This window comes from Dasypus novemcinctus, chromosome 3 (genome assembly GCF_030445035.2).
Source record: "Dasypus novemcinctus isolate mDasNov1 chromosome 3, mDasNov1.1.hap2, whole genome shotgun sequence".
NCBI classification, from domain to species: Eukaryota; Metazoa; Chordata; class Mammalia; order Cingulata; family Dasypodidae; genus Dasypus; species Dasypus novemcinctus.
In genome coordinates, this window is record NC_080675.1 from 82,379,265 (window position 1) to 82,403,356 (window position 24,092).

At 38.0% G+C, this 24,092-nt stretch overlaps 1 protein-coding gene across 10 annotated transcripts in view; it reads right to left on the reverse strand.

Annotated features, from left to right (window-relative positions):
* Positions 1 to 459: 459 nt before the first annotated feature.
* AKAP6 (A-kinase anchoring protein 6) overlaps positions 460 to 24,092 on the reverse strand; it is a 635,729-nt gene continuing 612,096 nt past the window's right edge. For 9 of the 10 annotated variants that reach the window (XM_058293576.1, XM_058293584.1, XM_058293582.1 and 6 more), the window contains 2 exons: positions 7,236 to 10,648; positions 460 to 1,965 (listed from right to left, as the gene is read on the reverse strand). In XM_058293576.1, coding sequence (XP_058149559.1) covers positions 7,277 to 10,648 — 3,372 coding nt within the window. In that variant the 3' untranslated portion in view covers positions 460 to 1,965; positions 7,236 to 7,276. Of the gene's footprint in view, positions 2,079 to 7,235; positions 10,649 to 24,092 lie in introns of all 10 variants that reach the window. The other variant, XM_012529179.4, reaches the window with a different exon arrangement.

The window sequence follows — 24,092 nt, forward strand, 5'->3', positions numbered from 1 at the left end:
TTACCTCTACAATAAAACCTCGCTAAGTTCCTGTTGTCTAACTTTCTCCTCCCTTTTTACTCTTTCCCTTCCTCCTTGTCCCTTAATGCTACTTCTCGCTACCTCTTTTCATGAGGTTTTGTTTCTTCCTCACGTCCAGGACAACCCCTGCCTCTCACTTGTATATTTATTGATGTAGTCCTCCTGAGTGCTGTGTCTTTGTCTCTTTGTTCACCATTGCATCCCTGGCAGCTAGAACGCTGCCTTGCACATAAAAAGTATTTATGAACTATTTCTTAAATGAAGGATTATTATTCCTGTGACTCTGAAACTCTACACAGTCCTTCCCCTTTTAGAATTTTCATATAAATTGATTCCATATTGTGTATGGTTTTATATTGTATTATACCTTTTTCCTAGTTGTGTGTCTGTGTCCTGATAAGAAGAGATAGACACCATCCATATTACCTACTTCAAGACTTCTGTTCAGCAAATATTTATTGAACACCTACTGTGTGTCAGACACTTTAGTAGGAATTAGGATATAGGTTAAATACTGGATTTAACAAGCATCCATAAAGACAAAATGGAATATTTCTTTGCTAATTTCTTTTACACAAAATAAATATACCTGAAATCTAGAAACTAAATCTGTCACAGTCAAATTTCCCATATCTACCTACCATCTTTCTACCAAACCCACTCAAAAGAATTATGTAAAATAAATATGACATACAAGATATCCTGAAATCCAACTCTAAGTCATGAATGATAAGAAGGAATAAAAATATAGTATAAATTTTTATTGGTTTAAGGGAACTAGAATTTAATCATTTGCTCTTTCAAGATATTTATAGAGAACAGAAAGACTTTGAAAAATGTGAAGCCTTCATGTCCAGTCTCTAGTTTAAATAACTGTAAGCCTCTTATGCAATATAGACATTTTAAAAGCTCCTACATGTTATATTTTTCCAGAACCAGAAGCAAGAATTTGGTAAAGAACACAGATAGAAGAAATCAGCAATTTTACTTTCCCCCAATAAACTATGTTTATTATGCCAATTCTAATTACCATGCAATCTAATGGATTTAAGGCTTATATTTTCCACGTCACTAGACATCACAAACATGAAAGCATTTTATACTGTCATTATACATCAATGTTTGTACTTGGTTATACATATATACAGAAATTATTCACACATCTTAACCTTGCTATTTTCTCCTTTCAAACCAACATAATTTTATCATGAAAGCAGCTTTTTAATAAATGGTATAAGAAATACAGCAAGGCACACTTTTTTTAAAAAAAACTTTTTTCTCATTACCACCTCAAGAAGCATAAAAAACAAAAAATGTCATACATAATTCAATAGAATGTCACCAGTTTATAATATACAACACTATGTAGTTGTTTCTTGAAGTGCTGCATAGATTATTATTTTCTAAATAAAAATAAATAAAACGACGCTTTTAAAAGTTGCTCAATTTTGAAAGAAGAACCAGTATTTCTTCTCTAGGGTATAATCAAATGAAATGTGGCCTTTTAGGTAAATCTCTTTCGATAAACATAGGCATCATGCCATGAAAAAAAATCCAGATTGAAACATGAGATTGGTTAAATATGGCAGAGGTCATTCCAGACAGGTGAATTTAATGGCCCGTCAATTTGGTGAACTGCAGAACTGTAAAGAGCAGGTCAGGAAGGGAAGAGGCAAACAGAAAATTCTCAGGAGAGAGAGTTGGTAGAGGTAGCTCGGGACAGGAATCCATGGGAGAAAAAGCAGCTTTGCTGAACTTCAAAGGCGATCACTTAAAGAGAAGCAGTGCACACGTCCAGACCATAAGGCTCATGTGGACGAACTGCACTTGGAAGGGAGATTCATCTTGAAAGAGCTCAAGGTAAAAACGGCAGTGACACGATGGAACCAGAGACCAGCCCAGGATGGAAGTAGGAGGCCACCCCTGAGTTACAGCCAGGCTTTTCTACAAGAAACAAAAAGTGACAAGAAAAGGTTTCAGAAATGTCTATTCCATTTGCAAAACCAAGCCCTTTGAGGAATCATCAATGGCTGCCACTGGAACTACCTGCTAATGTTCTGAAATAAAGGGAGACATAAAATATGAGTAACGATTTTAATAGTCATTTCAAGCAGTAATCTTAAATGTGAAAAATACATTGTTTTTTTTTTAAAAAAGACATTATTTTAAAGGAAACAAGAAAAAGTATGGTTTGACCTTTTTTTCCTGGATCTTATCCATTCTTTTGCCTGTGAATTCACTTTTTAACACTCAAAATAACCTCAAATCAATATGAAAATGTGAGGCTGCCAAATGATGCAGCAAGGTATTAAGAATGACTTCATGGACTGGAAACCAGTGCACTCAAGTTTAACCCTTCCTACAAGTGACTTAATGTGTGATATTAAACAATTCTACTAATACATAGTGGTGAAATATTCATAACACTGTAATAATTGCAAATGTTCCAACACCTTGTTTATAAAGGGATATAAGAGGCTTCTAGCTCAAATACTAATTTAAGGTGCAGAGACTATTGTGGAAATGAGAATAATACAACTATTTTCATGCATCTGATGGCTCAAATAAAAATTTGTTCTCTACTCAATCTATTCTGCCTATTTCTAGTGGCTGAAAGAAACCAGTTGAATATGAGGGAAACCTAAATTCCAGGTTTGGGCAGTGCAGGATGCAATTACTTCATGTCCTCCTACCAACTCCCAAAGCACACTGAGTTCTGAAATCTGATGTCAGGTTGCTTGACTGCCCTGCTGGAACTAAATATTCTCATTCTCTTATCCTGCTCTCTTTTTTCCTATTATCTTGCTACCCATTTAAGAAGCAGAGAAACTTTAGCAAAAAGTGATTTGGGGAGAGAAAGAAAGTTATCAGGAACACGGGAAGACAGGCAGAAACAGATGGGACAAAATTTGGTATGGTGAAACAATGCAGTAACTCAAGAAAGAGGGTAGTGTATTGTCCAAATGCTGAGGGCATGACTCACTTGAAATCTGGCCACTGATTAAGGAATCATTAGGTGAGGAAAATCTGGTTTTCCTAAATGCTGGCATTTAAATTCTCTCTGGATAATCAATTTTTTCAACTTGGTCCACTTGGAAACAGGCAGCCCAGATTGGCTGCGGCACATCTGGGGTGGGAATGTGGAGGGGTTCTGCACGGATGCATGCCGGCGCTTGGGTGATGCCTGGCAAAATCTTTGTTACTTAGCATAATGGGGCTGGTTATACAGCAATGCTGGATAAAGGAGATTTCACATCCAAAAAAATCCTGATTTATTAAAGTGATTTTAAAGGTAAGTTTGGTAAGATTATTATACTTGCATGGTTTAGTGAAAAATTAATATACAATTACCAAAAGCAGTTTCTTAAAACCTATTTGGCTAGCATTGGGCAATATCACTTATGTGTCAAGCCAATTGTTTGCATGAGAATCTGCTCTTACAGACTTTTCAGTTGGGTAAAGACTAAGTAGCAGCACTTTTTACTCTATGTGTATACTTGAGCACACATAAATTAAAATAATTACCTATAATATAAAATCCACAGACCACCAACTATCACGTTTACAAACCAAGTAGGAAAGGCAACGGAGTTAAATATTCTAAAGGAAATGTAAACATCCAAAGTAAATACAGCTTTCACCTCTACCAAAAACAAAAACAAAAACAAAAATCAAAATAAAATAAAATAACTCCCACCAAAACCAAAACCAACCAAACAAAAACCCAGTAAGACAAGACCCCAACCACCAAAGCAAGCCAAAAGGAAAAAAAAAAAGTACACATTGAATGTGATGAGTTAAATTTTTAAACCACAGGATATATCTAGCCTGAAGTTTAGGGTTAAACCATTCGTTAAAGATCACATGATGAGGATTATGAAGAAATAACTGTCCGAATACAGCAAAAAGATTAATGTAAAGTATAGCTTTTAGGCTGGTCGTAGGAGGCACTCCAGACATACATTATTGGCTTCCTCCAAATAAGCCAGAAGTATCTGGATCTACACAGTTACCTTTCATTTGATGTGATTTGCTGTAACTGACCTCTCTATTTTTATAGAAACACAGCACATAAAAGAAAATAGCTAAAGGTACAGCAGTGTGCTTGGAAATTGCTGCAAATGCACACTGTGTTAGATCATCTTAAAATTTCTCACAGTTTCAGTAGATTTTTAATTAGGAAAAAGTAAATGAAAAACCTTATTCTTGCAGACTGTATCTGATATTCTAAGTTATATCTTTTCAGGATCACATTATAATAATTGCATCATCTGAGAACTTATTTCTGGAAAAAAAAAAGCAAACTGAGTTTGTTGCATTTTATTATCTAGAGAAAAACAACATCCCAACTATGATCTTTCAAATGGTTTAAAGAAGGCAGAGCATTTTCTTTTGCTCTTTAGAATCTTGTAAGGGAGAACAATGACAACAGTTAAGCTTTTATAGACATGAACCTCAAATTTACCAGATACTTTTACTATGTATGGCCTTACATTTAACCCAGAAAGCATGTCAGCATTTTGAGAGTAAATAATCTGTCTTGGTTGGTAAAATACTTAAACAACATGCGAATATTTATACCCAGGTACCCAATGCTAATGAAAACTCAGGCATCCAGATGTTTTGTCCACATGATGGGATGACTAGAACCAGGAAATATGGCTTTTTAGAAAGGCCCTAGGCTCATAACAAGTCACTTGGGGGGGGGGGTGATATGAATTGTACAGAGGTAAAACATGGCTGCTTCTCCCTTTGCCTGAGATTGGGGCAGACCTTGTGGGGACTCAGCAAAATAATGCTGAATGGCAGGCAGGCTGACTGATAGCTTGTTTTTTTCATTCCCTTCCATTCCATTGTGGCTTGCCCATTGTCTGCTCTCTGTGTCCATTTGCTGCACACTCATCCGTGTTTTTGCTTGTCTCCCTTTTCGTTGCGTCACCTTGCTGAGTTGGTTCTCCACAGTGCTTGTGGACTGGTGGCTCTCTGCAGCATGTGGGCAAGCCTGCCTTCACAAGGAGGCCCCAGGACATGAACCCAGGGCCTCCCATATGGTAGACGGGAGCCCAACTGATTGAGCCACAGCCGCTTCCCTGATAGTTTTTCACATTGCTCCTGCTTGCAAAATGTGAGGGCTATTCAGGTCCATAGGCACATTCACTTCCCCAGGATTAAAGATGGAGTTGCTAAGCATTTACGTGTCATTTCAATTCTATGTCCTTGTGAAGGAAGGAAGAAATTCCCAGAGTATCAAAAAGGGTGGAGCGCATCCAGGGCAGACTTCTCAGAGTCTCCAGTGCCAGAGCTTCTAGAGCTCCAGCTCTCAGCATGACTGGTGACTTGAGGGTCACAGTCACATGATGTCATGCTCAGAGTAGTGTTTCTTTCAAGCCTTTATCCCCTTTCAGAAAACAAAATCAGCCAGGCTCTACCAGCCTTTCTGTGGAGGTTGGCAGAAAGGCAGCACAATTGGCTCCAACAGAACTTATTTTGAAGCAGTTTATGGAATTGCAGTTAGTCTCCCTTAATGGTCAGTTTTACTGCATGCTGATGGAGACTGTGATTATAGGGTGGACACATTGCACAGCAAATACATTTCTTTCTCCTACTTTTGTTCTCACTTGCAGCCAATTGTAAATGGAGTTGGAAACATATTAATATAAAATTAGTTGAGCTACATTAGTAAGTAGGATGCCTTTCTTCAATTTTGCATACCGAGTTTATTTTTAGGGTATATATATGGTATAGATTCCCCCCTCACTCCCCGTTTCTAGCAGCTCTACATGGAATCACACATTTTAATGAGCTTAGGGCACAGGTGTTGCAGGAAAAAAAATAATGATGTTTGCCATTCATCTTTCAAATTAAATAATGTGTTTTTAAATAGTAACTTTTTTCATAATACATTATGGGAACAACATTTATCTGTCACATTTTAAAAGATGTATTTGTAATAAATGTAAATTACTTTTAGAAAATCAGTAATTAGGCTCATCAAAAAATAAACAATCTGCCACAAAAAAGATAATCTTTAGCATAGTTAAGTATAATAACTGTTATTTGAATAAGTTAACAAATTAGGGTAGATTGCTTCTGTAATTCATTTCCTATAGCACGAGTTTAGGTTACGGCATTAAGCTTCTGGGGTGGGGGGGTGGAGATGGCATTCAGCACTTCATACTTGGGTGCAGTACAACTCTCACATTTGAAAGCTCACATTTTCTTCTTTAAACTTGATTGAGAAAGCATATTCATCACTGGGGTTTTGAGATGGGAAATAACAAAATCTTTGTGTCACTTTTGCAGATACATCATCATCTCAGAATTACCAATCAATACTTGTCTTATTAAATATGAAGAGTGGCATGATTTTCTTAAAAAAAATTGATGGAAATCAGCCTGTCACCTTCAGGCAAAACTCAAAAATTCAGTTTTTATCAAAACGCCATTAACTTGTCATGTATTCTTTCTGCATTTGCTTTCTGTGCCTGTTCTCAATCTGTGTGTGGATAAATAAGAGCCTCTTCTTTAACATCAACTTTCCCCTCCTGTTTGAGTCCTCTGACTTGGCCATGATTAGGAACTGTGACAGCACAGCCTTCCTCTGGGGAAGCAAATGTGATGAAAGTTACATTAGACAGAAGCATAAAAGGAAGGCCCAAATCAGGAGATGCAGCCTTTAACCTAATCACTGTTCATCTCCAGGCACTGAAGGCAGTGGACAGCTCTCTGCAACAGGACACTGAAGCGTGGAGCATTGTTTCTATGCATGCATTTTGATCACAGAGTAGAATTCCAATTTGGATCACCTTTCCCACCTGTCCCACCCGCCACTGGAGAAATCTGAGGCCCCGGATTGCTCAGATACTTCCTCAAATTTCATCTTCTTCTTGACAAAATGATGCACTAAAGATATCACTAAAAATGTCAATTTTGACTTTTTCCCTCTTTTGCTTCATAGTTAATTTTATTTGAGGTGAGTGATATTTCTTCCTTGTACATGTCTTATTCAGGTAAATATCTGTCATGACCAGTCATTCTGAATTGTGCCTAGTTTTTCCTCCTATCATGGTTTTGTTGACTCAAACTCACGTGCGCGTGCGCACACACACACACAGCCTGCAAATTAATGACAGAAAATGTGGCTAAGTGCTGGTCTGGAGATTGTACCATTATTCTTCATTGTGGGTCATTAAAACTAGGAAGAGTATACATACCTTTCAGTAAGATGATGTTCATGCTTGGGGAGGGTTACATTCTACCTATGCATATTTCTGTGTCGTTCTTTGTGAAGGTTGAGAAGATTTTTCTCACAGGCTATAGTTTTGGGGTTGAGATGCAACACCTCCTTGTGTTTTGGCTGCTTTGACTTTGAAGATAAGCCTGGAACTCTAGATTTGGCTGAAACAGCATTATGTTCTTCTGGCATTCCAGATTCACCTGGATTCTCTGAACTCTCCTTTTCACTGCTTGGAGTAGTTAATTCTGAACTTTCTAGGCAGCCATTGGAAGTTTGGGGTAACCCAGCCACTTCCTTTCCAATATCATATCCTTTCTGAGGCACAGGACTTGAAAACGCCATTGTGACTGCATCATTAGCCAAGAGAGAAATATCATTGAACTTCAAAGAGCTTCTTGTTGCTTGGAGTGGCAAAACGGCTTCATCAGGAACTACCATTGGTTCATTTGGAGGAGCATTAGAGAAACTGGGCTCCTCTCCATCAGGGTCATCCTCAACACAGGCCTCAAAGAAACATTCGATGTCTTCCCTGTCATCTAAGGCAGGGTCAGTGGTGTCCGGTGGCAATGGAGTGTTGCTCTTCTCTTCTATGTAACTGGTGACCTCCCCACAGTCACTGTCATGAGATGAGAGGGATAAGTAGGAATAAAAGTCCCCTTTTCTCAGCTGGATGGGCCGGTGAGAATGTTCCAACACTTTCTCCTTGATTTGAGTTAATGAAGTAGGAGTAGCCACCTCATTTTCAGGCTGAGATTTACTCTTTAGGGCGGTTGAAGCCATGTCAATAATTTCCTTAACAAAGTCGTGTACAGAGCAATCTTCAGCATCTTTTTGATGGAAAACATCTGGCTCACAGTTGCAACAGGAAATGCTGTCGCTGATAGCAGCATTTTCCTCTGTTTCATTTTCTTCAAATGCTGGGCTGTAACCAGCAGATTTTCCAGCCATACTTGGTGCATCATTATATGATTTCAGTGTATCAGAGTTGTTTCTATTGATAACTCTGGTTTCTGAAGGGAGTTCTGGGCAAGAATTTTCAGGGGAAGTAGAAGCAACACTTTGATTTTCAAAATGGTGGTGATTCTGACATTTCTTTGGAAGATACCTGACTCTTTGGGGAACACATTCCTTCCCAGAAATATGTGCAACATCTGAGCGTTCTATAAATGCTTTACACTTACAAGGTTCACTCTCTGAAATATTTTTCCCAACTGAACCAAGATTTTCTGACACCTTTGAAATTACATCCAGTTTGTCCCTCTGCCTTTCTAGAGTACTTTCAATATTGCCATTCTCCATGTCAGCTACATATGGATCTTTATTAACTTTGAAAATATTTCTCTTATTTTCACTCTTTGTTCCTAATTCACTGGTTTGGGATGAATTTTTACCATTTCCATTATTTTCAGAGAGACCTTTTATGGAGCCATTTAGAAGGGCCTCAATGTTTAGTGCATCAGATGGATTGATCATTTCGCCACTGCTTACATCTTTACTGCTCTTTATCTCATCGCTGAGATTGCACCTTCTCTTATCTCTTGTCAAGGATAACTTTGGCCTAATCCAGGTCTGCAGTTCATTCTTTATATAGTCCAGCCCTGACATCAAGTTGCATTCTTCATAAATTTCATCATCTGTTGCAATACTGGAGTCATCATCCTCATCTTTGATGCACAGCTCTTCTTCCGTCAAGGTGAGTGTAGAGCTGGAGAGAAGGTCACTGTCATCTTCATCATCAGTGCAAGCAGAGGTGCAAGAGACATTGACGATCATGCTGACATTGACATCACTTTCATCAGCCACCGAACGAGTCAGGCGCTTCCTGAATGATGCATTTGATTCCGGGATCTTGTTCTTGTGCAATACAATATCCTCTGAGCAAAGAGAGAGTTCATCACTGCTGCTAAGCTCTGTAAGAGATGCTGCCGAGTCCTCATTGATAGAAGATGCTATGTCTAATGACAGCTGGCCAGTAAGGGACATCTTTTGGGAACTGCTTTGGAGAGTAATATCGGAAACACTTCGTTTTATCTTTTGCTCTGAGGGACTCTGGATATTCTCCAAACGGTTCAAGAGATCTAATGTCCTTTTACTCAATTCACCAACTGAGCCACTGCTCACACTTATGTCCCCAGAGCTATGACAGCTAAAAAGATCTTCATTGCTTTTATAGGATGTCAACCAACTTTCTAAAGAAGTGCTTCGCTGGAGGCTGTCACTGCCATTTTTAAAGATGCCCAATCCAAACAAATCACCCCCTGGAGAAACAGACTCAATAGATGAACTATGAGATAAAAGGGAGAGCTGCTTGGCATTCTGCATGCCAGCAAGTGCCTTCTCTATATTGCCACTTTTATATGAATTGCGATCCATTTCACAGGATGTATTTGCCAAAAGCCTTTCATGGGGAGGTGCATCTGGTTGTAACTCTGTAGCCTGATGTTTAGATTTGCAGGATTTTTTATCAAAATAAAAAGCATGAAGCAGGGGATCCTCCACATGTGCTTTTTCACTTTGTGACTGTTTCATTATCAATGGTAATCTGAATTTTGAGCCTTGGAGGTACGAGTAATCATAAAATGTAAACACATCATGTTTTCCTTGTAATTCTTCTCCCAAACAATCAGGGGTATGTTTGGTAACACTGTTTAAATCTCCAACTTTTCCATTTATACAACCCACTGGTGAAATGGATGACTGAGAGCTATTTAGAAGTTTAATGCACTCCTCCTCATCTTTAAATTTTTGCTTTAACACGTTAACTGCATCTCCCATTTGTGGATCCAGATGTTCAGTTTCAGCATTACTTGGGGACCCATCTACCACATTGAGCAAGCACATTTCAGAGTTAGTAGTGGTTTCCGTGTCTCCTTCACTTACAATTCCACTCTCACTGCCTGAATTTTGACTCATGTCTCCTCCATGACATTGACAGGGCTTCAGCAAATTGGTACCCCCTAGAAGATCTGGCAAAGATTTGGTAGATGAAAATGAAGAGTCTTTACTGAGACTCTTAGTTAAAACACTAGGCTGGGTCAGGCTGGGGAACTTTGCATTATTTCTCAGAAATGGCGTGTGGTTGTCCTCATAAAGTTCGACATTGTGGAGACTATAAACTTGGTAAATGTGTGGACTGGAGGAGGCAGGAATATTAGAAGTATACTGATGTCCTCCGTGATTGTCTGCCTCCCCTTCATAATCAGGGTCCTCACTACCTGTCCCTTCAAGCTTCAAGGAAGGCATGACAGGTTGGTGTTCTTGGTCAAGGTCATTTGATTCTTCATTCAAACTAATTAATTTGTTACTTATATCAGTTTCATCCCATTCCAGGGCATCCTCACTCATTCCATTTAGGTCCATCAAGCCAGGATCAATCACATTCAAAGTGTCCTGCATAGAAGAAGGAGGAAAAAAAAGAAAAAAGAAGAATTAGGGAACAGAAGCACAAAAATTTGATCTAAAATCTTTTGGAAGAGTCAGCAAAGTAAGTTGCCCCTAATACGGATTCAAAAGATAGCAAAATTAGCTCTATTCCTCTCTGGAATAACACCCAAAAGTCACTAACATAAGCCTATTTATCAATAGTAAATTTGTCACTGAAGGCAACAACAGATTAAAATTTAAGATAATTGCAACTGAATTGTAATTAATGGAATTAACCATTTCTTATTGATTTCTCTACATTTTTAATCTTGTATTGGGTAAAAATAAACTTTCATATAAATGGTAAGATAGATGCAGTATATATATACCTATACAGTATATATACAGTATTATACTGTGTATATACAATATAAGGGAATCTGGGCTACTGTATCCAAAGAAGTTTTCTGCCTGATCATTTAGGACTCTGAGCCTTTCTTTGGACTTCCTGGATTTGTCCCTGGCTAGGAAGATCTTGGCACATTCTGGGACAGAGTAGCTAAATGGGCTCCTGGACCCTGTCTAGATTCCTTCACCATCCTCAGTTGCTGTCCAGCTATCTGGATTCATGCCAGAGCCAAGAGAGGTCATATGATAGATACACTGCATGCCGTGCGCAGCCTACCCACAGACAGAAATACAAACAGAACTTTACATTTCAGCTGGTGCTTGTGCAGGGTGACTGAGGGATTAGTATGGCTCTGGGACCAGGCAGATGGGCTGAAGTGCTGACATTGCTGCTTAACAGCTAGAAGACCTTGGGCAGGTCACTTAAACTTTCCAAGCATCAGTTTGATCACCTGTAAGATGGCCCCACACTATTTTTCACTATCATCCTGAGTATCCAATGAGCTAATGCTTGTGAAGCGCTGAGGAGATAATCAGTATAAGGTAGCTATCATTCTTTTTTTTTCAAGAAGAGTTTATTGCATAATCCACCAGCTAGGAGACTAGAGACAATCCTCAGATCTGTCTCCCTAAACAAAATCTATAATTCTTAATGAATGTATAATTTCTATAGAGGGGCCTTGGGTCAATTCATGAGAGTCTCCTTCCCCATCCCATTGTTTCCTTCTTCTCATTCCTTCCAGTTTGCTCTTATAACCACAAGGGGTTTATGACATGGTAGGCAGAGATAGGTGACCCACAGTTTAACAGGCCAGCATATGTGAATTACTAGAGAGAGAGTTATTTCAACAGTCTGGTTGAAAATTAGGCCATGATGCTTTTAAATTCCTCAGTGGGGGAAAATGTTTCACCTGAAGTACATTAATGGAACATTCCTCTGAAGCCCTCAAGCCTTGCTGAAACTAATATTTAAAGGATACCACACAAACACATTAAGCATAAAATACCCATTAGCACTTTATTATACCGGATTTGTAAGAGATTATCTGTATAGCTGACTTAAGTTTAAAAGAGTCCAGTTACAAAGTAAACATTAATTAAGGGATATTTTAAAATTTTGTAACAGAACTCGTTCCTGCTGCCAATGTTACAGCAGTTAATCTAGTACACTGGCAATCATCACACTTGCTTAGGTATGGAGAACATCTACTGTGATGAATTTTTATTAGAATTTCTATTTATTCTTTGCTTGCTGATAAAGGAAGTACTAATGACCAGTTAGTATGGCTAATGAATGTTAAAAATCCTCAGCTGTAGGTACAATCAATCAGTCTAATCAAATAGTATATTAATTTCAAAGACTGTCTTGGCTGACACTGTACTCTGAGAGTGCTAATAAATAATTGAACTAGTCTTTCAAAGGAGATCTCTTTGTAACTCTCTGGTTGACTTTAACATTTAGCAACACAGATTTTCCATGCCAGTTCCAAACCTGGGGTCTCACTTTAAGATGCAGGAATTGTACCATGAAGATGTGCAAAGAGAGGTTTGCCCAAGTGACAACTGCAACTCAGACTCAACTCCCATGACATGTTTTTTCCCTGAACAATGCTGTCTTTATGGCTTTATAAATTCAAGCCTAAGAATATACAAAATCTTACAGTTGGGAAGCGGCTGTGACTCAGTCAGTTGGGCTCCTGTCTACATATGGGAGGCCCTGGGTTCGTGTCCTGGGGCCTCTTGTGAAGGCAGGCTCACCCGCATGCTGCAGAGAGCAGCTGGCCAGGGTGCTGTGGAGTGCGGCCAGCCAGCAAGCACCACAGAAAGCCGACTCAGCAAGGTGACGCGACAAAAAGGAAACAAGCAAAAATGCAGAACGCACAGCAAATGGACACAGAGAGCAGACAGCAAGCCGCAAGAGGAGGGTTAAAATAAATAAATAAATATATACACAGAATGCACAGTGAATGGACACAGAAAAAACAGACAGCAAGCAAAAAAAAAATAGGCACAGGGGAGGGAGATTGAAAAAAAAATTGCTAAAAAAAAAAAAATCTTATAGCTGTACCTAAAGGAAAAAAGTATATATCCTTTGCTCAATCAAGTAGCTGGAGTGGAAAACTTCCCTAGGAAAAGATAAAACTTATGGATGTAACATTCTTTTTCCTTTCTTAACTCTACCCTCCTATAATCCTCTTAAATTTACTGTGATTTTTGAAATTTTTTGTATGTTAGTTTCAAGGAAAATCTGACAGGATCCATTAGAAAATCATTACTTGAGACTTTAAATTTTACAAATTAAATAAGTGCTGCTCACCATGTACTTCCTCCTGGCCTTACTCTTGTGGGTTAACTTCTGTCAATAATTTCAGTAAAATCTCCATTTCCTCAGGATTTAACTTCAACCATAAAATATGTCCCCAGGGAAAGAATGTGGAAAAGTTTCCAAGAAGAATGACGTTAGAGTATTTATATAACTAAAAAAGTTGACTTAAAAGAAAAAAGACATGTAGATAGTGAAGAAACTGAAAGGAAAATTATTTGGTCAAATGCCCTCTTTGATGACGGCCCAACATAGTCAATAATCCTCAAGCAATTAATAATGAAGGAAACATTCATTGCTGGTATTTGGAGGAAAAGTCTTTCTGTGTTTTATTCTTTTTTTATTATTATAGTTATATATGCAAGTAAGCAAGCTTGTTTTATCAGTAATGTGTAAAGAATTAAGAGGTTGTCATTTTAAACTGAAGAATTTCTTGCCAATATTTGGACTTTTGAATATTGTATTGCTGAAGGTTGCTGATTGTATATCTTTCCTCTCTCCCTCTCTTCCTTCCTTCTTTCCTCCTTTCTTCCTTTTTCTGCTATTTTTTTTCCTAGTGGAATTGTCTGGCACTTTTGTTTTTTTTTTAGGAGGTACCAGGGACCTCACATACGTGAAGCAGTTGCTCAACTGAGCTACACTCACTCCCTTGTCTGGCACTTGTAGAAAAGGCACAAATTTTTCCTGTATTTGATAAAATGATAAATCTAAATGGATTTAGACAAAATCTAAGAATATTTGACTGAAGCCAAAAGGATGATGAGTAGTAAATGAGGCTTGACCGGAGTGTGCAATTCCAGAGATAATTCTGAGTTAAAGTAAATTGTGTAAAGGTCTTTCATTCATAAACTAGTTTCATGGGTACTTGTATGGCTTTGTGTTAGGTCTCTCAGGGTTGAATTTCCAGGATTTTCTTCAATTTTAGGTTAAATGGTGGGTGCTCATGAGATAAGAAATACATTGTCAGGTAGAGTAGAGATGAAGGAACCTGGCATTTTATAAAACAACAACCCAATAAAGATCTGATATAGCTGCCTCTCACTTCCTTTAATTTCCTTTCTTTCAAAAGACTTTTCCTAAAGAATCTTAAAAGGAATAAGACGAACTTAATGTTCCCAGTCAAACTTCTGTTGCTCAGAATGGACAAAACTATTAAGGAGGCCTTGCAATTCATGTTCACCCCCCTCAGTCTTGAGGCAGGCTCCTAGTGCTCAACATCACCTGCGAAGACCAGTAGGAACACTTTATCTGCAGAAAAGCAGACTACAACAAAAACACAAAAATAAATAATAATGACAAAAACATAAGCAGCATTAACTCTAATTCACTAAAGATATACAAATTTAACCCTAGGTGAAAAGCAGAATGGCTGAGCTTTGACAGGGAGGTGGAGAGGAGGGACAAAATAATAGAAAGACCAGGGTGGTGAATTAATTTAAAAGAGGGGAAATTCCAATCAGCTTATATTCACTCTTATTTTCTGATGCACTATTTTTCCTAGCAATACCCCCCTGCCCACCCCAACCCAGACTTAAAAACAGAGTCTGAGCATTGGGTTACCTATTTTCCTAAACTTAGGTAGAGATTTTTATAAAAACAAAACAAAAACAACAAATAGCTAAATCATTAGAAAATGGAAAGGCAGCTTTAATGAGAACTTGGAGTTTGTGAGCAGAGAAAGAATTCAGAGTTAGTGAGAAAAAAAAATAAATGAAAGGAGCAAGAAATGGGAGAAAAACAAAAATGTTTGCAGCTTATCAATTGCTTTGGGATTTGGAACATTAACTCAAATAGGTCTGAGTTTGAATCCTGAAGCTCCTCTCACACCTGCTAGCGGTGTGGTCTTGTACAAGTTATTTAACTTTTATATGCCTTAGTTTCATCATTTACATATCTGCAATAATGACAGTACATTGTGCCTATCTTACAGACTGTTGTGAAATTTAAATGAGAAAATGTATGTAAGATTCTAGGGGGAGGGCCTGGCACCCAGCAGTGGGAAATGACTGGCAGCTACTACCAGCATATATTCCCTGTGCCTAGGTGAGAGGAGTGTCATATAGCTAAAAATTAAACAACCATAACAGCCTTTATATTAAGGCTGGTGGATGCTTGATTAATCTCTTGTAGTACAACCACCTGCATGGGATTCAAAGAAATAATCATCAATTAGGGCCCTTATTTGGTTTGTCTTTGTGTGCCCAGTGTGTGTCTGTCCTCTCAGGAATAACCAAATGAGAAAAGACGCCTGCCTAGGCTTCAGCACAGCCCACAGCTGAAGGACTTTCTGTTTCCTAAAAATAATCTTTTTTTTTTTCAAACGACAGGTCCATTGTCTGTGAAATTCTATCACAACTGACACATTAGCGCAATGAAATCCTGCTCACTATCTACTAGATTGACAATAATGGTGAAGTAACTTGTCTCAGCTCAGAAAATGCTTTGAAAGTCTATCTCACACTAATGATCAAAAACTGTTCTAGTGAATGCTCTTTTTCAATAACGAAGCTGATCAGAAACTCAAAAGAGATGAATAAAATCCAAAAGTCATCTCACAAATCTCACTAAAATGAGTCCGACCTGGATATAGTTCCTGGTTTTGGCTACCCAGATAGTATTTCTGAAATAGTTGAAAATGAAAAATCCATTAGAAATTGTTTTAAAATAAGTTTTATAATAATAAAAATTGCCTTTATTCTCAACAGAGCAGAGGAAAGGGACAAGACAGAGTCCAATATGGGGAAACAGGGAATTTCCTTCCAGATATAAATTCCACAAGGGCAGGGATTTTTATCTGGCCTTTTCACCACTGCAGACTCAGCAGCTAAAACAGTGTCTGGCATAGAGTAGGTTCTTAAAACATATTTACTCACTGAATTGGAGGAAGAAACATTTGCCCATAATCTCATGAACTGCTGAAGGGATCTGGGTAAGGGCTCTGAGGTTAAACTCTGCCATGGCAAAACCACCTGGAGAAATTCTGACTGTCCAGCTGGTACCACCTCTCAGCTACAAAATTTAATGAGTCCTCAGTCCTCTTGAATTTCAGAACCTACAACACCATCAGTCATACAGAACTTCATCACTCTGTTGGGGACCTTGTTTATAACATATCACAATGGATAATATTTCTGAAATCGTATGTATCACTGTGCAATGAAGATAATTTTATTAAGGGCTCCTTTGGTCAGCATGCATGTTCATTCTCAGAAATGCTGAAGAAAAAACAGTCCTGTGTACAGTATTTCCCTCAGTTCAGCTTTGCTAATTTCAGGGCATTGGACTCTTGAGGGAGTGGGAAGGAGGGTGATAGAGCCTTCATTTGCTGAAGCCTCAAGCAGGATCAACTATGACTGCCTCATGGCTCAATCCAACCAAATATTCTTTTACCTTATTTTGCTTGATTCCTTAGTAGCATTTACCTCCATCCTTCTTTAAATTTTCCCTTTCTTTGCTACCTTGATGTTCAGGCCTCATGAAATCCACTTCCACTGACTGACTCTTAAATGTCTGCATGCCCTACGGTTCTCTCTTTGTCTTCTTTTCACCTACAGGCTCCCACGGATAATCTACCATGCCTTCAGCTGCCTGAAGTCTAATGTGCTCTTACTTTGAAGGGTAGATAGGCTAAATTGAGGAGAAGGGAATTTAGGAAAAGGAGAGCACAGGGAGGCACTGCAGAAAGAGGGAACTAAAAGAAGCAAAGGCAGAGGGGACAAAGCCTTGTGGGTACCCACAAAGAAGCAAGAAAAAAGGAAACAGCAGGAAAATCCAAGAAGGACAGGCATATATATATTCTGGGAGCTGAGAGAAGAGAGAAGTTTTAATGTAATATTGCACTAAGAGTATTAAATGAGTAGAGAAGAGAAGGATAGGAAATGCAGAGAAAGTCACTGAATTAATAAGAACAAAGTCACTTGTAACCTTAGGGGAGGGCAGGTCCTAGAGGCTGGTGGGTGACATAATAAGTACAGGACATGTTAGAGAGTAGTCAGAAGGAATCCAGTTTCCGCAGCAAACGTGCAGCTGAAATTAGGAGCAGAAACTTAGATATTGTTGTAATTTCTAAATAATTCGTAGGCATAGTAACTTTACATTGTTTGTATTAAAGCAAGGTGGCAACAGGTGAATACCTTGCAGCAAGCTTTCTTTTCCTGAAACAAGTTAATTCTTGTACAAGTCATTATTCATATTTGTTAAGCATCCACTGTGGAAAAAGTAAATTCCCTAACAAACTCTGAATGTTTAACTAGTTCTAACTAGAAAAATAATCTACTTCCATTGGCAAGTAAATTATTTTATCTTGACTGTTGTTTCATATGTGGACATACTGGAAATTTTATTACACTCAGCAAACTGAACATTGTTTTTCTTTTTTTCCTTCTCATTCACTATTCTGTGTTTTTCAGGAATTTTTCCCTAGAGTTCCAAGAAAGGACCTAAATACAGGATTGTTAAAAAATGAGTCTTAAAAATAATAGGCAGGAGGACTTCCAGGAAAATGGCACTGAAGTAGGTAGGCAGAATCTGACTCTCACAAAAAAGGTGGAGAGAAGGCAGAGACCTACCTAAAGGAGCTACTCTGGATATATGTAGAACAGGAAGGTGCTCTGAGTCATCTAGGAGGTTACTGGAAAGATAAAGAAGCCAAAGGAAAACCATGTGTTGCTCGCCCCTGCAGCTGGAAATGACACATATACCCCACCCTCAGGGCAACTAGCCTTGGTGCAGCCCCTGGCTTACTGCTGCAAAAGGACTGGGAGGGGGCATTCCCTGGGAGGAGGAGGGGTCTGCCAGAGGGTGGAGAGTGGTTTCTTTGCAATGAGTTTGGCCAACTGAGCCCCTTTGAATCTTGGAAGGGACCCCACCACCACAGGGGAGGGGCTAGCTACTCAGGCAGGCAGTCACAGCCAGCAGCCAAGGGAGAAGAACCAGAGTAGAGAGCCGGCAGGGAAAGGCACCTAATCAGCAGGACTCTAGCAAACTAGAAGTCTAAAACACCTGAGGGAAAGGAAGCACATAGCTTTCTGAAGCCTAACTGACCTAAGGAGATGGTTTAGTTCAGAGGAGGAATTCCTGCCTTGCATATATAAGCCACCTGATTTGATTCCTGGGTCTCCTTAGAGAAGTGATCAAAAAGAGTGATCCACCAGGTTATCAGGTAACATGATGATCCTTTGTGACAGGGAACAGATAGATATTCTTTCTGTTTTAGGCCTTCTTGGATCTATTATTATTTTTTAAAGTTCCCTTTTTTTTCCTTTCCCTTATTTTATTTGCAAAAACACAGTACATCACCTGCAGACGGCAGGCTGTGGGGACCTAAGAGGGAAGGCTGTTTTGGTTTTTTTTAAATTGTTGTTGTTGTTTTTTAGTTGCTGCTGTTTTGTTTCTTGTTTGTTGTGTTTCTCCTTTCTTTGTCCCCCCCTTTTTTCTTTTTCTTTTCTTTTATTATTATGATTATTTCTGGCAGTTTGGTATTGTTTATGAATTCCAAAAATAGATACTGGATAGTTTGTGAACTGGTCTTTTCCATTGGACATATTAGATTATATTGGATTCAGAGGTTTCACTTTTACTTGATTAAATATTGATTAAGGCTTTGATTGGGCCACATCAGTGGGATGTTGAATCCCTATCCCCTTGGTGGGCAGAGACTCAACAGAGAAATCTCGCCACAGAGAAGGGAGGTTGGAGTTTTGACATTGGAGCCCTGGGAAGTAAACACACAGCAAAGTAGATACATGATGAAGGAGAGCAGTGAACCCAGAGAGAACCAAGCCCTAGGAGAGAGATAAGACTTATCCCAGACTACAGAAGATATAGGGAGAAGCTGGGACCATGGAGCCCTAAGAGGAAGAGGGAGCCTGAGCCCTTGCAGACATCAGCAGCCATCTTGCTCCAACTGTGGCAACAGACTTTGGTGAGTGAAATAACTTATGCTTTATGGCCTGGTAAGGGTAAGCTTCTACCCCAAATAAATACCCTTTATAAAAGCCAACAGATTTCTGCTATTTTCCATCAGTACCCCTTTTGGTTGACTAATACATTATTCTTTTTCTCTTCTTATTTCTTTCCTTTTCTCTGCTCCTAATTTCTTTTTCAAGGGAACACAGACAACAGCCAAGAAAAAGGATAAGAGGAATGAAGGGTCAAAGTGAAACCTTACCACACACACAAAAACAACAAAATAAGAACCTAGAGTAGAAAGAGAAGCTAACCAACTGAATAAACCCATCAAGATAAACAGATGCCTAGACACCAACAAAAAATTACAAGCCATACTAAGAAACAGAAAGACATAGCCTAAGTCTAACGTACGAACTAAAAAATAGGAGTAGATGCAGAACATGGAACAACTAATCAGAGATGTCCAAACAAATATCATGAATCAACTTAATTATGTGAAAGAAGAGATTAATAATATTAAGAAGGCACTGGGAGAACATACCGAAGAAATTATAAACATACATAAAAAGATAACAGATATGAAGGTGATGAATGGCACAATGCAGGAATTAAAAACAAAAACACTGGAACATATAACAGCAGATTTGAACAGGCAGAGGAAAGAATCAGCAACATGGAAAACAGTACTTTTGAAATTAGGCAGATAGTAGAACAGATAGATAAAAAGATAGAAAAAATCTGGTAGGGTCTTAAGGACATGAATGACAACATGAAACAGAGAAATATACACATTATAGGGGAAGGAGAGAAGGGAAAGGGTCAGAAGGAGTGTTGGAGGAAATAATGGCTGAAAATTTCCCAACTCTATTGAGGGACATGAACATAAATGCCCAGGAAGCATAGCATACCCCAAACAGTATAAATCCTAACCCCAAGACTCATACTTGTCAAATTGTCCAATGGTCAAGACAAAGAGAGAATACTGAAAGCAGCAAGAGGAAAGAGATTCATCACATATAAGTGAAGCTTGGTGAGATTAAGTGCTTATTTCTCATCTGAAACCATGGAGGCAAGAAGACAATGGTATGACATAGTTAAGGTGCTAAAAGAAAAAAACCTTCTAGTCAAGAATTCTCTATCCAGCAAAGCTGGCATTCAAAAATTAGGAAGAGTTCAAAATACTCACAGATAAACAGAAATTAAGAGTTTGTTAATAAGAAACCTGCCCTTCCAGAAATACTAAAGGGAGTTCTACAGGTTGAAAGGAAAAAATAGGTGACAGTTGGAGGAGAGTCTAAAAATAACCAAAAAAAGAAAAAGAGAAATAAAAACAACATATGGCATACATAAACCTAAAGAAAATATTCCTAGTGTAAGTAATTCCTTGACAGTAATAACATCAAATGTTAACAGCTTAAATTCTATAATAAAGAGATACAAATTGGCAGAATGGATAAGGAAATACGACCCATCTATTTGCTATTGACCCAGGGAGGCAAGGATGCTGAAAGTGAATGGTTGGAAAACAATTTCACATGCAAACAATAATAAAAAATGGCATAGCTATACTAATATTGGACAAAACAGACTTTAAAGGCAAAACTACTGCAAAACACAAAGAAGGCCATTATATATTAACAAAAGGGGTAATCTATCAAGAAGAAAGATCATAAACACTTATGCTCCTGACCAGCGTGCCTCAAAATACATGCGGCAAACTTTGAAAAAACTAAGTGAAGAAATAGATGCCTCTACAATTATAGTGGGAGACTTTACTACACCATTATCACATTAGACAGAACATCTCGACAGAGAATCAATAAAGAAACAAAGACCTTAAATAATATATTAGAGGATTGGGACCTAATAGACATACACAGAACATTACACCAAAATACAGCGGGATATACATTCTTCTCAAGTATACATGGATAATTTTCCAGGATAGACCACATGCTAGGCCACAGAACAACTCTCAATGAATTAAGAAAGATTGAAATTATACAAAGTAATTTCTCTAACCATAATGGAATAAAGCTGGCAATCAGTAAGGGGCAGAGAAGCAGATTAGGCACAAAGATATGGAAGTTAAACAACACACTTGTAGACAATCCATGGGACAAGGAGGAAATTGCAAAAGAAATCAGTAACTTCCTTGAAACAAATGAAAATGACAATACAGTGTATCAAAATTTATGGGATGCAGCAAAAGCAATGCTGAGAGAGAAACTCATAGCCATAAATGCCTATATTAAAAAAAGAGAAAGAGATAAAACCAAAGGCCTAATTGCACACCTGGAGGAATTAGGAAAATAACAACAAACTAACCCCAAAGAAGTAGAAAGAAGGATATAACAAAGATTAGAGCAGATCAAAATGAAACTGAAAATAAGAAAGCACTAGAAAATATAAGCAAAACCAAAAGCTGGTTCTTTTAGATTAATAAAATTGACAAACCCTTAGCTAGATGAACAAAGAAAAAAAAGAGAGAAGTTGCAAATACATAAAATAAGAAACGAGGAAGGGGACATCACCACTGACCCCATAGAAATGAAGAGTATCATAAGAGGATAGATACTCTGAAAAATTGTATGCCAACAAGATGGATAATTTAGAAGAAATGGATAAATTCCTAGAAACACACAAGCAGCCTACACTGAGAAAAGAAAACATTGATGAACTCAACAGACTATAATCACAAATAACAAGATTGAATTAGTCATCAAAAACCTCCCAACAAAGAAGAGCCCAGGAATAGATGGTTTCACAGGTGAATTCTATCAAACACTCCAGAAAGAACTAACACCAATCCTACTTAAACTACTCAAAAAAATAGGAATGGAGGGAACATTGCCTAACTCATTCTATGATGCTAACACCACCCTAGTACCAAAGCCAAACAGACACCACGAGAAAGGAAGATTATAGACCAAACTCTCTGACAAACCTAGATGCTAAAATCCTCAACAAAATACTTACTAATCATATTCAACAACACATCAAATGAATTATACACCATGACCAAATGGGTTTTGTCCCTAGAATGCAAGGATGGTTCAACATAAGAAAATCAATCAATGTAGTTCCCCAGATAAACAGATCAAAAGAAATAAATCATAAGATCATCTCTACAGACAGAAAAGCCATTCAGTAAAATACAGCACCCTTTCCTGATAAAAACACTTCAAAATATAGGCAGAGAAGAAAACTTCCTCAACATGATAAAGGGTATATAAGAAAAACCCTCAGTTAACATCATATTCAATGGTGAAATCCTAAAAGCTTTGCTCTAAGATCTGGAACAAGACAAGACTGTCACTGCTCTTATTTAACATTGTGTTAGAAGTACTTGCTTGGGCACTTACACAAGAAAAAGATATAAAAGGCATCCAAATCGGAAAGGAAAAAGTAAAAATTTCACTATTTGTAGATGACATGATCCTATACCCCAGAAGTCCTGACAAATCTACAACAAAGTTTCCAGAGCTTATAAATGAGTTCAGTAAAGTGTCAGGTTATAAGATTAATATGCAAAAATCAGTAGCATTTCTGTACACCAATAATGAGCACTCTGAGGAGGAAATCAAGAAGAAAAATCTCATTTGCAATAGCTGCTAAAAGAATAAAATACCTAGAAATAAATTTAAATACAGATGTAAACAATTTGTATGCAGAAAACTACACTACACTGTTAAAGAAAATCAAAGAAGACCCAAATAAATGGAAGCATATTCCCTGTTAATGGATAGGAAGACTTTTACATCATTAAGAGGTCTATCCTACCCAAACTGATTCACAGATTTAATGAAATCCCAATAAAAATTACCACAGCATTTTTGACTGAATTGGAAAAGCTAACTATGAAATTTATTTGGAAAGGCAACATGTCCCAAATAGCCAAAGACAAAATGAAAAATAAAAAACAAAATGGGAGGAATCACACTGCCTGACTTTAAAACGTGGCCACAGTAGTTGCTGAGGGCAGGGAGAGGGAAGAAGAGATGTGATGTGGGGGCATTTTTGGGACTTGGAGTTGTCCTAAATGATACCGCAGGGACAGATGCTGGACATTATATATCCTGCCATAACCCACTGAATGTACTGGGGGAGAGTGTAAACTACAATGTAAACTTATCCATGTGGTACAGCAGTGCTCCAAAATGTATTCACCAAATGCATTGAATGTACCACAATGATGATAGAAGTTGTTGATGTGTGAAGAGTGTGTGTGGGGGGGTATGGGGTATATAGGAACCTCATATTTTTTAATGCAACATTTTTTGTGATCTATGTAACTTAAAAAAATACACTTAAAAATAAATAAAATAATTTAAAAAACATGCTACAAAGCAACAGTGGTCAAAACTGCATGGTATTGGCACAATGGAATCAAATTGAGAGTTCTGACATATATCCTCATGTATACAGTCAACTGATATTCAAACAAGGCCACCAAGCCTATTCAACGGGGAGAGAATGGCCTCTTCAACAAGTAGTGCTTGGAGAACTGGATATCTATGTCCAAAAGACTGAGAGAAGAACACCATCTCACACCTTATACAAAAATTAACTCAAGATGGATGTAAGAATCAAGACCATAAAGATCTTGGAAGATAATGTATGAAGCATCTACAAGGTCTTGTATTAGAATATGGTCTCATGAATTTTATACTCAATGCATGAGCAATGAAAAAAAAGTAGGCAAAAGGGACCTCCTCAAAATTAAAAACTTTTCCAACTCAAAGGAGTTTGTCAAGAATGTGAAAAGGCAGCCTACTCAATGGGAGAAAATATTTGGTAACCATATATCTAATAGGGGCCTAATATCCA